Below are 14,602 nucleotides of genomic sequence, written 5' to 3' on the forward strand. Positions count from 1 at the left end.
TTTTTTTGCTTTTCAGGGATCAAACGGAGTGGGGGCAAGGGATCAGTCACTGGGAGGAAGCCTTGGTGGCTATCGTGGAGACACAGTGCTGCTGGAAGTTTGGGGACATGGCCGAGTTGCAGCCCAGTCTCTGACGGGGGCCTTTCAGCCCTCCGTCGCCCTCTACGATCCAGGGGCTGCCGCTGGCCTCTTTTCCAAGCATGCTGCAGCAGCCGGGGGGCGGCGGGGCGGCGTTAGGTACCGTGGTGCTAACCGGCAGGCCTTTGGGCTGCTCGCTGGCAGGGGTGAAGTCTGCGTTGTGACTCTGAAGCACGCTGGTGATGTGGTTCAGAAGGTCATTGAAAAACTCTGGGACGCCCTCATAACCTGAAAACACAGGGGGACATCAGTCAGTTCAGTCAGTTCCGCCAATTCAGCCTTTGAACCAGATTCCAGATGTAGCTGTTTTTTCCTTCTTCTCGGTTACGTGTATAGTATACTTTAGTATAATCAGAGTGAACTGCCATTTCATTTTACTCAATTATTTGGAAAGGTGAAGAGTAAAAAACAGATGTATGCAGCATTTCAAAGATCTGGAACCAGGCTGTATAGTTACAACTGTCTTCTATCCAAGACTCATTATAAAATAGGGTTAACAGAAGAAGATTGGAGTTCATTTTTATGAAATGCCCGAGATGTGGGGATCTATTTCACAAAAGCAGAATTTAGAAATCCACCATAACAGAGAGTAACTTAGGTGCGTTTCACAATGGTCAAGCTAAGCTGAGGAGGTGCGACTTTTATTCCGATAGATGCACGTTCATGACCGCAAGCTCAATCACAGATTTACTAATGCTAAAATGGAGAAAACGTATTGTGCATTCTTTACACAGAGTGAGCAGCAGATTTTTACATGTCATTAACCTGATGCTTTTATTCAAAGCGACTTACAATTGCTATATATGTCAGAGGTTACCAAGGGTTAAGTGTCTTGCTCAGGGACACAATCAAACCCAGGTCTCCCACACCAAAGGCATGTGTCATATCCACTGCGCCATCTTCTTATGAAAATATGATGAAGTGAAACACAGTATTTGTAAAAAAACAAAACATGGCCGTTGTAATGAAACAGCAAGAGAAAGCGTAGCAGATGAAAACTGCGAGGCGGAGTTTCCTTCTTTACATATTATATGCTTTGCTTCCTCATATATCTATATATGGACATAGAAAAGAACGACACTGAAGAAATCGTAATCAGAAATCTAGAAACTATAAAGATAAGTGATAAAATCAATGCACACTGTAAACATGACTGTAACACAGAGTATTCATTATTTCCCCCGAGAAAAATATAAGGTCAAAAACCATTGAGGTGTCCTCTCCCTGTTAATGTACACTACAGCCTAAAGTATATAGTCAATGGTCCAGTGAACTAAGACTAAAATTATGGATACATTTGGATAGGTTTTTAAAATGTCACAATCCTTTGAAATTATAGACCCAGTGTACTTGACAGGACACAAATTGTGTGCAAAGAATGTCAAATAAAATGCACATGGTAGAGTAATATACATAATTCCTCATGGTTAAATAATACAAAAAGAGATAAATCAACTATGATAATTAAATGTGTATTGGTCTCTGACCAGTCTGTCATTGTTAGAGCCACTATTGAAACACACATGTATAGAACTTTAAATATTGTCCTTCATCACTGACTTAATTTCAAACACATTTGCTGTATCAACCTTTTCTAATTATCTCAACTGCCATTATATATTCATCAAACTTCTAACAACAATATGAACAGCAATTTTCGTACAGCACAGATTAAAAAAGGTCAGGCCTCCCTTTAACGGTTATCCTGGATTTATAGATTCTACTTTTGTGCAATACCCCCCAGGTCACTATAGATAAATATAATAAAAATAAGACAAACAAGACAACCAAATAAACTACAACCTGCCCCTATGGATGGGAGGCTGCACCTACCAGGGAATGCGTTGATGTCAATGACAGCATGTTGGCCTGTTTGGTTGTTGATGATGACGTCGATGCCAAACAGGGACACGCCCAGCGCCTGCCGCAATGACCTGGACAACTCTCTGATGACATCGTCGCTGGGTGGCTGAGACTCTACGTTCTCTCTCTGAGATAAACATAAATATTAAAGAATATTAGCAACAAAACTCATAAAGAGCTGGTGCTAGATTGCCGCAGGAAAAGGAGGCCCCTGTCCCTGTTACCATCCAGGGGGAGGAAGTGGAGAGGGTTGACTCTTACAAGTACCTTAGGGTTCAAATCAATAAAAAACTGGACTGGTCCCACAACACCGAGGCCCTCTTCAGGAAGGGACAGAGCAGACTGTTCTTCCTGAGGAGACGCAGATCCTTCAGTGTGTGCCGCAGGCTCCTGGAGATATTTTAGCAGTCTGTAGTAATCAGCGCACTGTTCTGTTCTGTGGTGTGATGGAGTGGTGGCATCAACGCTGGTAAGACCAGCAGACTCACCAAGCTGGCGAGGAAGGCCAGCTCTGTGGTCGGGCTGAAACTGGACAGTCTGGAGTCAGTGGCGGATGATGGGCAAAAATAAAGCCATCCTAGACAACCCCTTTCATGACGAGCTGTGGCAGATGGGCAGCTCATTCAGCCACAGGATCATCCCCACCCAAGTTCAAAACCGAGCGCTTCAGGCGCTCCTTTGTGCCCGCTGCTATCAGACTGTACAACTGCAGTGTGAACCACCGACTACAACACACACACACACACACACAGAGCAATTTCTCCACGACGTCTGGGCCACTCAAAACACTCACCTCTTCCTTTCCACTGTCCCTCTGCTGGACTGATTATATACCACACTATTCCTTATGATACCATGTATATTATATCTAGATATTGTATTCAATGTTATCTTGCAGTATTATGCGACCTATTACGTTATATCATACACTAAGTTATACTATACGCTGTTATATTGATGTACTATACTACATATTAAATTATTTTATACTATATTATTACACAACTGCTACTTCCTCACTATTCCATGTATACTATGTTGATGTTTAATTGATTTATGTAATGTATTCTATATTAAAACTCTGCTAATCTATAATATCATTTGTCTCCAAATGCTATAGTTTCGAGTTTCTATTATGTACCTTATTATTTATTTACTCTTTATACTATTATTATCTGTATTTATCTATGTTGTTTCTATTGTACTGCTGCAACAACCAAATATCCCCACTGGGGAACAATAAATGTGTATCTATTTGTTTTTTTAAAATCACATTCCATGTGATTTAAAAAGAATTTACAATGACATTGTGGACGTACCGTGGTCAAGTCTGAGGAGGACTCTGGTTTGGAAACATTGTGGCTGTTGAAGAATATTGCTTCCCTATCTGAAAAAGAGACAAGAGGAAAAGGTGAGGTTGAATTTTAAAGAGCTTTGACTTCACTTTGACATGCTTTGCCTGTGCAGCCATCTTTCTCATTTCTGACACTAGGGGGCAGCAGAACGTAACTGGTTACATAGAGTAATGAGGCAAACAGAGCTTTACCAAACGATTATCTTCAATTACCGATTTCAACACCTGGTATAAAGAAACGGAAACCCAGACAAAACCCCCTCTGGCGTCTTTTACTCTTTAACCCACTCAGTCATAATGACATCATGTTGAGTGTTCACTTATGAACAATACAACATGTAAGTCGTTTGGCTAGGGCGTCAGATTTTCTTTGAAGCAGTGATAAATGCAACAGAATGAACTTCAGAATGTATTGCACCTCTTCTTTGTTATCATTGTAATGATCAACATTAGAGTGTTGGTTGGAAGGAAGAGGAGTGGGGAGTGGAGGGGAACAAGTAAATTCCATCACTGTCCAAATAAATATGCCCCTCGGCTTGTAATAATGAAGTGTTAGGCAGATGGGCTCGTTCGTTCCCACACTGAATGAACAAACCACAGTTTAACTCGACAGAAGCATGGGGAGGAAGGCTAGATGGGACAGAACATCTCTCACAGTTATTTTTAAGTTCTTTCCAAACACAAACCCCTACCTCTCTTTATCTTCATACCTCTCTTTCATCCGGACTTACAAAACACGACGTGTAGCTCCATGCTGCAGAGCACAGTGATCTAAACGCTGTACAGATGTAACACTGTGGTATGCTGCGTTATGTGTTTGGCAACGGCTGTGCTTTTCTGCTGCACCGCTCAGCATTCCAGGCTGAAAGCAACTGTTCTCTCTGCACTATTAACACAAAGCAGACTACTACACTGCTGGTGAAACTGCTTTGCATTAGGGCCTTTACTGTATTACATGCAAATACAATGGACACATTTGTGCCAGGGGACAACCTTGTACTCAAAGTTGCATCATGGGTAAAGCTTCTGACATCTTTATGGAGAAAAACACAACTTCTCGTTAATTTTCAACAGCATGTACCGACAGGGCAAAACTCAATTTCTCTCTGCTGTAACCCCTAAAAAGGGTGAATAGGTCCGATCACAGGGACTTTTCGTGAGGTCTTTTATTGGGTTAGCCGTACAACTTGTACAGTCGGGCGAGTGTGGCTGTTTGCAGCCCTTGGACTTCCCTGTCTGTCTCTTTACCTGCTGGTCCAGCAGGGAAGTTCTTCAGTGAAGGCCTCTCTACCACAGTGTAAGAGTCTCCCACCACAAACACCTTGTAGAGCACAGCGTTGTGGTTGATGAAGCTCTGGATCACACAAGGAGGCTTCACATCCTTCAGGTCTTCTTCACTGAAGATAATGGCCATCTGTGGATAGCAGGACACAGTAAATGACGCGCCCAAACTTAAAAAGGAAAATATTTATCAACCAAAATAGCTGTTTAACAAGTCTAGTTAAATCCTAACTCAATTCAATGCAGTGAGTGTGAAGGAATGAAGATTATTTGGCCAGCCTGACAGGGATATTGATTTCAGCTGATTCACAAAGACACATGAGGCACAGCACTTTATCTGATTTTATTGTCTGGACTTGTTTGACTCCTCACACAAAGAACTGGAGGGTGTGAGTGACCTCTGAGCCCTATGGCCTCTTACCTCGTGGGAGTTGGTTCCATGAGCCACCCGTGTTTTGCAAACTGAGGAAGGAAGAAAGAAAGGCGAGGAAAAGCAGGGAATTTAGCACTGTAACCTCACTTAGTGCAATACTGTAGTACAGTCATGTCATTTCAGCAGGGGTACAAAACCTCTCACACGAAGGCTTTTTCTTACAATTTGACAGTGAACACAAACATGTGAGACAGGTACAGTCCAAGTACAATTACTGGTCAACAGTACAATATTAGATCTAAATATATGGAGTATACATTGAAGTCATCAATATCTGGAGGATGACTGAGTTAAAAAAACACTAAAAACAAAACACTTACTGAAGGGGAATGTGAGTCCTTGCCTCTTGATCTGCTCCAGCACATCTGGGCTGCACTCCGTGTTCAGGACCATGAATGGAGGAGAGCAAATCCTTTCATCTAATAAAAAGAGAAGTAAAAGAAGGTGGAGGGAATTAGAAGAGTTAGAGACTAACTGACAAATTATTGTCAGATATTTTCACTAGTGTGGGCTTCTAGAAAGCGAGAGAATTGGGGTGCAACTAATGTTTATTTTCTTAATCAACTAATCAGTTGGCCTTTTTTTTTTATTAATTGATTGCCTGGTATATAAAAAAAATCCCAATTTCCCAGAGCCTAAACAAACAATCTGTAATTTTCTACCACTAGGGGTCTTTCAATCAAAACAATTGATGGTAAACAAGGACTTTTGATGACATTGTTAACTTGCGTGGAATTACGGGAGTTGTAGTTTTTATTGTTAAACACCATTGCCGAAAAAATGCCGTATTATGGTTACTGAGTAACTTTTTCTGGGACATTGTATGATTTACAATTACTCTCGAACATATCATGTGTTGATATTGTGTCCTTGTTTTGTGTGTCCTTGTTCTGTGACATGTGTCCTTGTTCTGTGACATGTGTCCTTGTTCTGACGGAAATTACAAGTAACTAGAGGGGTCAAAGGTTATATGACGCCACTGGCGGGTGAGTAAACAAATCGTCCTGTGTCAGAAATAAAACCACAGATTTCTCTGGGTTTAAAAATTTTTGCAACCATTTGGAATAGTGTAAGTACACAACTGAACAACATCTATAACATAGGAATAATCGCTTTTAGACATTTTATTGCAGAAACGCTACATATTGTACCTTAAAGGTGACATCTTCTATAACCCCAAAATATTAAATTTCCACTGATATAAAATAGAGAAAAGAATTGTCGTCCATTATTTTTCTGTCAATAAACTAATTGCTCAGGTTCAGTTTACACCCTTGAAATGCATTTCTATCATTTCACATGATATACTAGTAATTCAATTTACATTGGGAAAATAATGTTTAAGTAAAGTTTTTTTCCTGAATTGGAACACTTAACACTAATTGTTCTGGTATCATGCATAGCCTACTTACAGTAGAAAAAGATTAAGGTAGGCACATGCTCAAGACCTTTTTTCGACATGGGGAGCAGGTTACTCTTTCACACATGCGGACACGCCTTATTTAATTTGGCCAAATAATTATATTTATATATCATCCTTGTGACAGGTTTAGACAACAAACACAGCAGAGGACATCGGATGCCCAATGGGACAAACGACCTGTCATATAAATAAAGCAGAAAGCTGCCAGGTCCTTCTGTTCCTCCTAAACAGCACACATACACACAATAACATGCTGAAATACAGGAAGACACGCAATCTCATGAGAAACAACAGACAGATCCAACCAGCTGAGGACATTACAGACTCATCAGATACATCAACTGACTGACAGGTGTAATTGATAGCTCACTGGACAACCAAACAGCAAACAAAGCAGGTGCAGTTAGGCAATAGAAACTTAGCCATACCTTAATTAAACATAATTCAGGTCAAGACAAACACTCACCCATGTCCACCATGTTTCTACATCACATTGTGTTTGTTTACATCATATTTTTACATCACATCCTGCAGCGGCAGGTCGGGTGGTTCAGATAACACTGAAAATAACAAACAACCTGCAGCTCCGTCGTACTTCACCATATCAGGGCTTTCCCCTCTACAGTAGATACATGGGGGTGATAAGGCAGCTGGTTGGAGATATAACCATAGGAAATCAGCAAGGGGGGCAAACCACGAGCTGGCAAATTGCTAATGACAAAAACAATAGAAACACACCGATTTTGTGTGCTGTGGACCTCAACAGTGGCTAGTGCTGAGGTCAGGAGAATCTCATTTGCCTACATTAACTCCAGTGCTGAGTGTTGAACTCTGGGTGTGCACTGGAACCTAGAGACACCTCTCCCACAGAAGCCAGATGCAGATCCAGATGCCAGTGCAGACACGCACCAACACACAAACACACAACCAGTCACTTTTGGGAGCAGGAAGCCTGGACGGTTACCCATCAGTCGTCTGTTTACTGGCTACAGCCACGCTCATAATACTGCTGTTATTTTAGCAGGCCAGGAATAGTGGCATAATGTCTTTCAGAAAACAGTCTGGTAGGGAAAATATCCCCATTACATCACTGATTTCACAAAGAATAAATTATCACTGATAGCGCTAAATTTTGTCAAACAAAAAAACATCAAAGGAATCTTAACCTTGTCAAATGGAAAACATTTCAGGCTCCAAGTTAAGGATTTATAATAAAGAGATCAAGGAATGGAGAGTGTGGCCAAGTTTGTAATAGCGTGCATGCTTGGCTCTGGTGGACGCTTTAGGGATAAGGGGGTGAAGAGAATGGTGGGGAGGATCAATCTCTGGCTCTGTCTAAACACTGCATGCTCACAGCAGACCCAGTGGAGCCGAGGACGACGTTTACGGGACTCCTCGATGAGATGCTTTTCAAATGTCATTACCCAGTTACACTGCTTTTTGGGTTCTTCCATCTTCTTTTATCTCATCGGGACATCCGCTGCTCCCCCCAACCCCAACCTGTCCTCTGTTACATCATATTCAGGCGTGCAAATAAATAAACTCCAAACTTCTAGGCAACGACTGGTGTGCATGAGAATCAACACCAAAGGAATTTTCTTAACAGGCCTATTGTAACGCCTAAGAGTTAGATCATATCTTCCTTCAGGTTTCATGCATTAGGTGCTGCGAACAGCAGAGAGAAAAAGTTACATTAAGCTACCTAAGTGCGGTGCTGTTTGGGTGGAAGGCTGAACTCTCCTGTTGCTATTTAGAGCTTGTTTCCTAGAAACCCCAGCATCTGTTGCTGCTCTCTCTGCGTCCCAATATTTTAAATTGAACTCCAAACTCGGCTATGCTCGGAGAGTAATGCAATTCTCAATGGCGCGCTCTAAGAGGCTTAAGCTCCAATTACAATGATTAGGATTTATTTATTTGATTAGGACAATGTACAGTACATTGATCAACATTTCTGTAAATGCGCCAGTGTTAGCCAGTTAGCTAATTTTCAACTGTAGTCCTAGTTTCCTAGCATGTCTGTCTTTATGGTGGGAGGAAACCGGAGCACCCAGAGGAAACCCAAGCAAACACGGGGAGAACATGCAAACTCCACACAGGCCGGCCCTGCCCGGACCGGGGATCGAGCACTTCAGTGCCAACTTGCTGTGAGGCAGAAGTGCTAACCACTGAGCCACCGTGCTGCCATGCCATGATGTGTCGTATACTTTGAAGAAAAATTAGATTGTTTTCTCGCAAAAAGGTAAATCCTACTTTGATGATATATCTATATTTTATTGGCTATGACAAAGCCTTGTCATATACCTGACAGGCTGGGAATATTTTTACTGTAGTTAGGCAATCCTGTGTGCCCATGTGGCTCATTGGACTTAGATGACAGTTTGGGTCTTAAAGTGTCTCAGTGTTTGTCTTTCTCATGCTGCAACTATGATTAAATATTGATCACTTGCATAAACGGGAGGCTTGTTCTGTTGGTCCTTGCAGAGGCTTTGATTAATGCTAGCACTGGGACCTCTGATTAATATACAAATAAAACCAGACAGGTTTCAGTTAGTTTCACAGGAAATTTCACTTGTATTCAGGAGAATTGGTTTATCCCGTTTCAGAAGAATAAGCCTAAAACATTGAAAGGGGAGTTGTATAATAGAAGAGTTGACTTGACGACTGTTTCTGTCTATAAAATAGTTTGGATATCAAAACTCAAGCATACACAGAAACCAGTCAATTCCAGTCAAGTAACATAAACAGTTACCTTGCTCTGGCTCACATAGGAAACACAAAAAGACAACTGAGCAGTGCCAAAGTTTCATTAAGCACAACTATGAATCAGTGACACTGATCCATTAGAGCTTGTGTAGACCTTGTCTGGCTATTTTCTATTAAATATATCATTAAGTTTGTATTAATTTTAAAAAGTGAGACAAAACAACTCAATGTACTGTGACTGTGTCTACTTAACAATAAGTAGCTACTCAAATGCTAAAATGAGGTTTCCAGAGAAAGCACAAGAGTACCTCAAGAGCTTCCTTCTATTGAGGACTATTCTGAGTAATGCAAATTGTGAAGGATGGTAGGCTCTCTATGGCCACTGCTGATAAGGAGGAGGAAGTTGCTGTTTCTAAGAAAGCAAGGTAGACTTTCCACAGTCACCCGTATTTTACTCTGACCTTACCCCTGTTCTCTCAGTCCCTCTTTTTGTTTTGTCACTGAAGAAATTCTATTTATCCTTGGCCGCATACTGTTTTTTCTGCAATGACATCGGTGTGGTGTAGGATTATAAAGCTTACACTCCATGCTTGTGTCTAAACCAAAAGCAATTGTCAGGGAGGTTTGGTATGCAGGCCTAAGTGTGAGCAGGGAACACCACTTGCATTAATGAAGGCAGAGTGGTGAGGAAAAAAAAAACTTTCTATAAATGCAGCCAGTGAGCCATCTTCCTCTTGAAACCTAATACACACAGCAAGGTAAGGTGAGGCAATTTATTTATGTAGCACTGTAAGACATTCTGCCGACATGCTGAAACGCCTCTGATTCAATGCTCCGAAACCAGACTGCTGTCCCTCAGAGTCATGGACGATAAGTGAAGTAATACTTAAAAGGTTTATGTTCACTGCCATGTATGGGGTTAAAGGAAATGTGGATGTGTTTACAGTGTGTGTGGGTAGAGAATGTGCTCCTGTCGTCATTGCATTTCTCTACCTCCAGCCAAATTCATCTCCTGCTGATTAGTTTATGGTCCCAGTGACAGAGGAAGGTGTTGGACTGACTTAGAGGCAAGTTCTGATCCTTCAGTGAGAAACCTGCACAGAGCCAGGTTTATGCTAAGTTCAGGCAGGTAAATGGAGAGGTGTATGGAAGTAAATCTGTTTCATCGGATTTTTTAATTAAAAAGCCATTGAATTTCTAGCTCTGAATATTTATGCATTGAAATTATGTATCTGTTTTTTGTTGCCTCTGAATTTTACTCAACATTTTTAACAACTCATTATAACCTTTATTGTTCCAAGTTCAAAAATTCTGAAATAAAAATTCAACATATACAATTCAATATACCAAATTCCGATGCAAAATACAATGTATAATATTCAACAAATATATATTCAAATTGCTCAAATTCAATAGGCCAAATTCAGCTGCAAAATGTAATGTAATAACATCTGGGAACCCAAGGAAAAGCAATCAATTCTAGATTCAGAGCAGCCGTCAGAGGAGTGGGAGAGCACCGTCTGACGGGGCAGAGAGATACGTCTCTCTTTAACACACTTGTAAATAATGACTGACAGCATGTGTTATTTAGCCTTAAGGGTAAACATAATTTTCATTCTATTATTGGCGTATTTAAAATAGGGACAGTGTACAATACACTTCCAAAAAGGGGAGGAGAGGAATTATGATAGCATTGCACCCTGTCGGGAAATCTAAACATCTGCTCTGAAGCGTCACGTAAAATAATTCAAGAGAGGCAATAGCGCCGTCATACGTTATCCATGTTTCCTCTCTGGAAGTGAAGAGGAAAGAGAATGTGCAGATACCACAACTCTAGCCTTTTAATAACATTAGACATGTTGCGTGAGGAAGAAGGCCGTGTCCGTGGAATCAACAGTTCCTTTATTATTTTTGACATCTTCTGCTTTTATATAATATTGAGGACTGGGAGAGGAACAGACAATAATGGGGTTTTCCTAATTTAAACCCATGATATGCTGGGTATTAACTCTACATGGGAAAGTGACACAGCAAAAAAACACTTAGTTGCCAGTTTATTATTTACACCTTGCTAAAACAAATGCAAGCAAGAGTAGAACTGTGGTGGTTAAAATGACAATAAAATTAAATCAACACCTATCAAAGAACATTATAAACTTCATGAAGGTAGAATCTATTGCAGGGCTTTTGTATTAGGGTGTTTTCAACCCTATAGTTTGTTGGCTCTGGTCCGAATCAGTCGATAAGTTTGTAAACTTGGAGCGGTTTCCCCCTTGGTTCGATTTTGTTTCACACTTGGAAAAATCAAATTGTACCAAAATGCGCCATTACAAATTGCAAGAATGTTTACTTAGTACATATTAATAAACAACGTTACTACGTATGCTCTGGACCACCGCAGCTGATTTGACCACAGGGATGCGAGTTGCAAACAGCGAGCTTGACTGCTGTCTATTTCTGTGAGAGACTGCTAGGCACACCTGACTTCAGGAGCCATTTAGCTCAGACTTGTGGAGAATTGAGTTGGTGCGGTTCGAGGTTGGATCACATTCTCCCCACAAACGAACTGTTCCAGAGTTCAATTGAAAGTGTACTGAGGCCACCTCATCAAGCAGGTCTTGGTACGCTTGTTTGGTCTACTTTTGGTGCGCACCCGACTGCAATGGCCATGTTCTCACCTGCTCAAATAAATTGCACCAGCGGGGCAAACAAACTCTAGCGTGATTTAACCAAAGTAAACAAGGCAGGTGTAAAGTAACCCAAGGCATGTGCACCCAATGAACTGTGTGTGAATTTGCACATCTTACGAAATAAGTGTGCTGAAAGCTTGGTGACGTAGTGACTTGCGCAGTCCGCAGCCAACCCGACAATACGTTAAGACAGTTATTGTGAGCAAGTCTGTGGGAGCCTAATATGCAAAAGTGTCACCAAGTCACATGGAACTTCTCACCTTGCATACAACTCTCTATCCTGTTGATGAGCTGGTAGGACTTGCAGCGGTCTAGCAAGGTTCGGATGGCTGGAAGGGGGTCCAGGACAATGGTCTCAGGGTGGGCATCAATGTAGTCCTGAAACACATTTTAACACTTAATTTACTTATTTTATGACATCATTAATGTCAATAATATACTTTTTTTTTTTTTTTTTAAATATGTGTTCTTACTGCAACACAAAAAACAACACCAGTGTGACTGAAAGAATCATTCATCTATCAACAGAAAATAAATCCTCATTAAATCAATCAAATCAACAGAAAATACACTCTCACACCAAAATGTTAAACAAACATAGTGAAGAAGGCAAACTATAAATACTAACACTGAGGGGTCAACATTCCTCACTCTGTATTCATGTATGAGCTAGAAAGCGTGAGATGTATGCCAGCGGGCCTGTGAAGGTTACATCACTACATCTCTGCATGGCCGGCTGTTAGGTCAGCGTGAGGTTTGCTATTTTACATAACTGCACTCCCCCTTCTCTTGTCGGTTCTCATCTGGCTCTGTCCCCACACCACCTCCTCTCCACTTTGCAGCTCTCCATGCTTTCCACATTTCCATCTCTGCTTTGTGGATTTCTCTGCCAACCATCCCTTCCAAGCAATTTTTACTGACTCATAAACACTTTCAGGTAGAGCTGGCTGTCTGCACATTACACAACCAGCCTGCCCGCTCACATCACAGCCCTTTAAAAACACCACAGCTTCACTGTCATACACGTTCCTTTGAAATAAACACAAGCGACAAGGTCTGACATCAAACACACATGTCCCGTTTGGGTATCGAAATCCCATTTGTGAAATTACTCTTTTACATAAAACACTGACGCATGCAGCATGTAAACAAATGCCTTTGCCTCAACATGAAGGACCAATCTGTAGAATTTGCCAGCATCTAACGGGCAATGCTGATCAAATCCGGTTGAGTTGTTATGTAAGGCAAAAAATAAATCCAGACTAATCTTCCAGGGGTTAAGAGAAATAGTTTGCTTATAAGGACTGTCACTTGCTGATTTCTGCATCCCAGAGGAAGAAACATTTAAACACAGATGAGAGGGGGAGGTGAGATGAAATGAGCACTGGCTAGCAGGTGTTAGAGAGGAAAAAAGCCAGACGCATGTCAGTGTGGGTGTAAGAGAGTGGATATTAAGGCTGCACATTTTCTTTTGTTTTTCCAGGGAGATCTGTTTCCATAGAGAAAACAACTGTTCCAAATCTCAGAGAATATGGTCAGTAGAGGACGTAATCTGTGCTACTGATTATAAACCATGTCCGTGATGCCACAGACAACTTGAATTACATAAACTGAAGATCAAAGAGAAGCACACTACACTAGAACCTTAATTATGTTTGTAGCACCTATATGGCAGCAAGATAAACTGACTGAATGCCAAATATGCCAATACAAGATACAAAGGCCATCAAACTAATAGGTCATTCTATAAACCAAAGCATCCTACACAGATTACTACAGTGATTATCAATGTCCTCATCATTACATACAGCTCTAAAATCATGCTAATGTCCCAGGTCCGCTGTGCACACAGCTCACACCTCAGGCCAATGAATCACCAGAGCACATCCCAGCCTGACATTCTGTTTTAAATAAAGAGGTATTTTAGAGAGGAAGGCTTATTCCCTCCACCACACAAACGGTTATTTATGATCCCAGCTGTGTCATATTAGAAATGCGCCAACAATTATAACTCAACTAAATGTAATCAGAGATGACAGCTGTGTTCAGGTAAATAGCCAGAACTAAACAGTTACAGACAAGAATGAGCCACAAAGCCGAGTTGTTGATTTACCAACTAATACTTGATCCAATCTTTGTATCTACAGTACAGTCAAAGCTTTAGGTGGTGAGTGAAAGAATGCCAATGTTGGACTAAAACCACCTTTCCTCTGCACTGAGAAAAGTCTGCCCAGGTGGTTTGAGTAATTAATGCTTACAGCAGACTGGTATGAGACCTTTAATAAAAATTGGGACATACTGGGTGCTCCAGGATCCCCTAAAATGAGCTGAAGTATGTAGTTTGGAAAAAGGAGGTTGATGCTACCCTGTAATCACATTGACGGTTGGAATACTAGAGATTAAGAGATCAACAAAGTGAAGTCCATTAATGGGCATGAACTGCTACAATTAGGCAAAGGGCCTTACAACAAAGTTACCTTTGTTTTCCTTCCTAAACCTGACTAGATACTAGGGGTGGGAATCTCTGGGCACCTCATGATTCAATTCTAATTCAGAGGCCAACGATTCGATTCTAAACTGATTATTGATGCAACAATTTTTTTTTATGTACAATTCTATGCGTGAATTAAAAAAAATATACATATAAATCTGAGTTTGTTACATTTTGACATATACAGTATTTGTCACACGCAAGTTTTAATGAAATGTTTTGTCTA

General features: G+C 41.0%; 1 protein-coding gene across 4 annotated transcripts in view; it reads right to left on the reverse strand.

The window, feature by feature from the left end:
- itpk1b (inositol-tetrakisphosphate 1-kinase b) overlaps positions 1 to 14,602 on the reverse strand; it is a 33,942-nt gene that overhangs the window by 2,334 nt on the left and 17,006 nt on the right. For 2 of the 4 annotated variants that reach the window (XM_032501303.1, XM_032501302.1), the window contains exons 5-11: positions 12,146 to 12,263; positions 5,390 to 5,488; positions 5,058 to 5,098; positions 4,604 to 4,769; positions 3,321 to 3,388; positions 1,972 to 2,128; positions 1 to 366 (exon numbers count right to left, since the gene is read on the reverse strand). The exon at positions 1 to 366 is cut by the window's left edge and continues 2,334 nt beyond it. In XM_032501303.1, the coding sequence (XP_032357194.1) occupies positions 47 to 366; positions 1,972 to 2,128; positions 3,321 to 3,388; positions 4,604 to 4,769; positions 5,058 to 5,098; positions 5,390 to 5,488; positions 12,146 to 12,263 (969 nt within the window). In that variant the 3' untranslated portion in view covers positions 1 to 46. The other 2 variants (XM_032501305.1, XM_032501304.1) reach the window with 2 other exon arrangements.

The sequence above is a fragment of the Etheostoma spectabile genome, chromosome 20 (assembly GCF_008692095.1).
Source record: "Etheostoma spectabile isolate EspeVRDwgs_2016 chromosome 20, UIUC_Espe_1.0, whole genome shotgun sequence".
In the NCBI taxonomy this organism is placed as follows: Eukaryota; Metazoa; Chordata; class Actinopteri; order Perciformes; family Percidae; genus Etheostoma; species Etheostoma spectabile.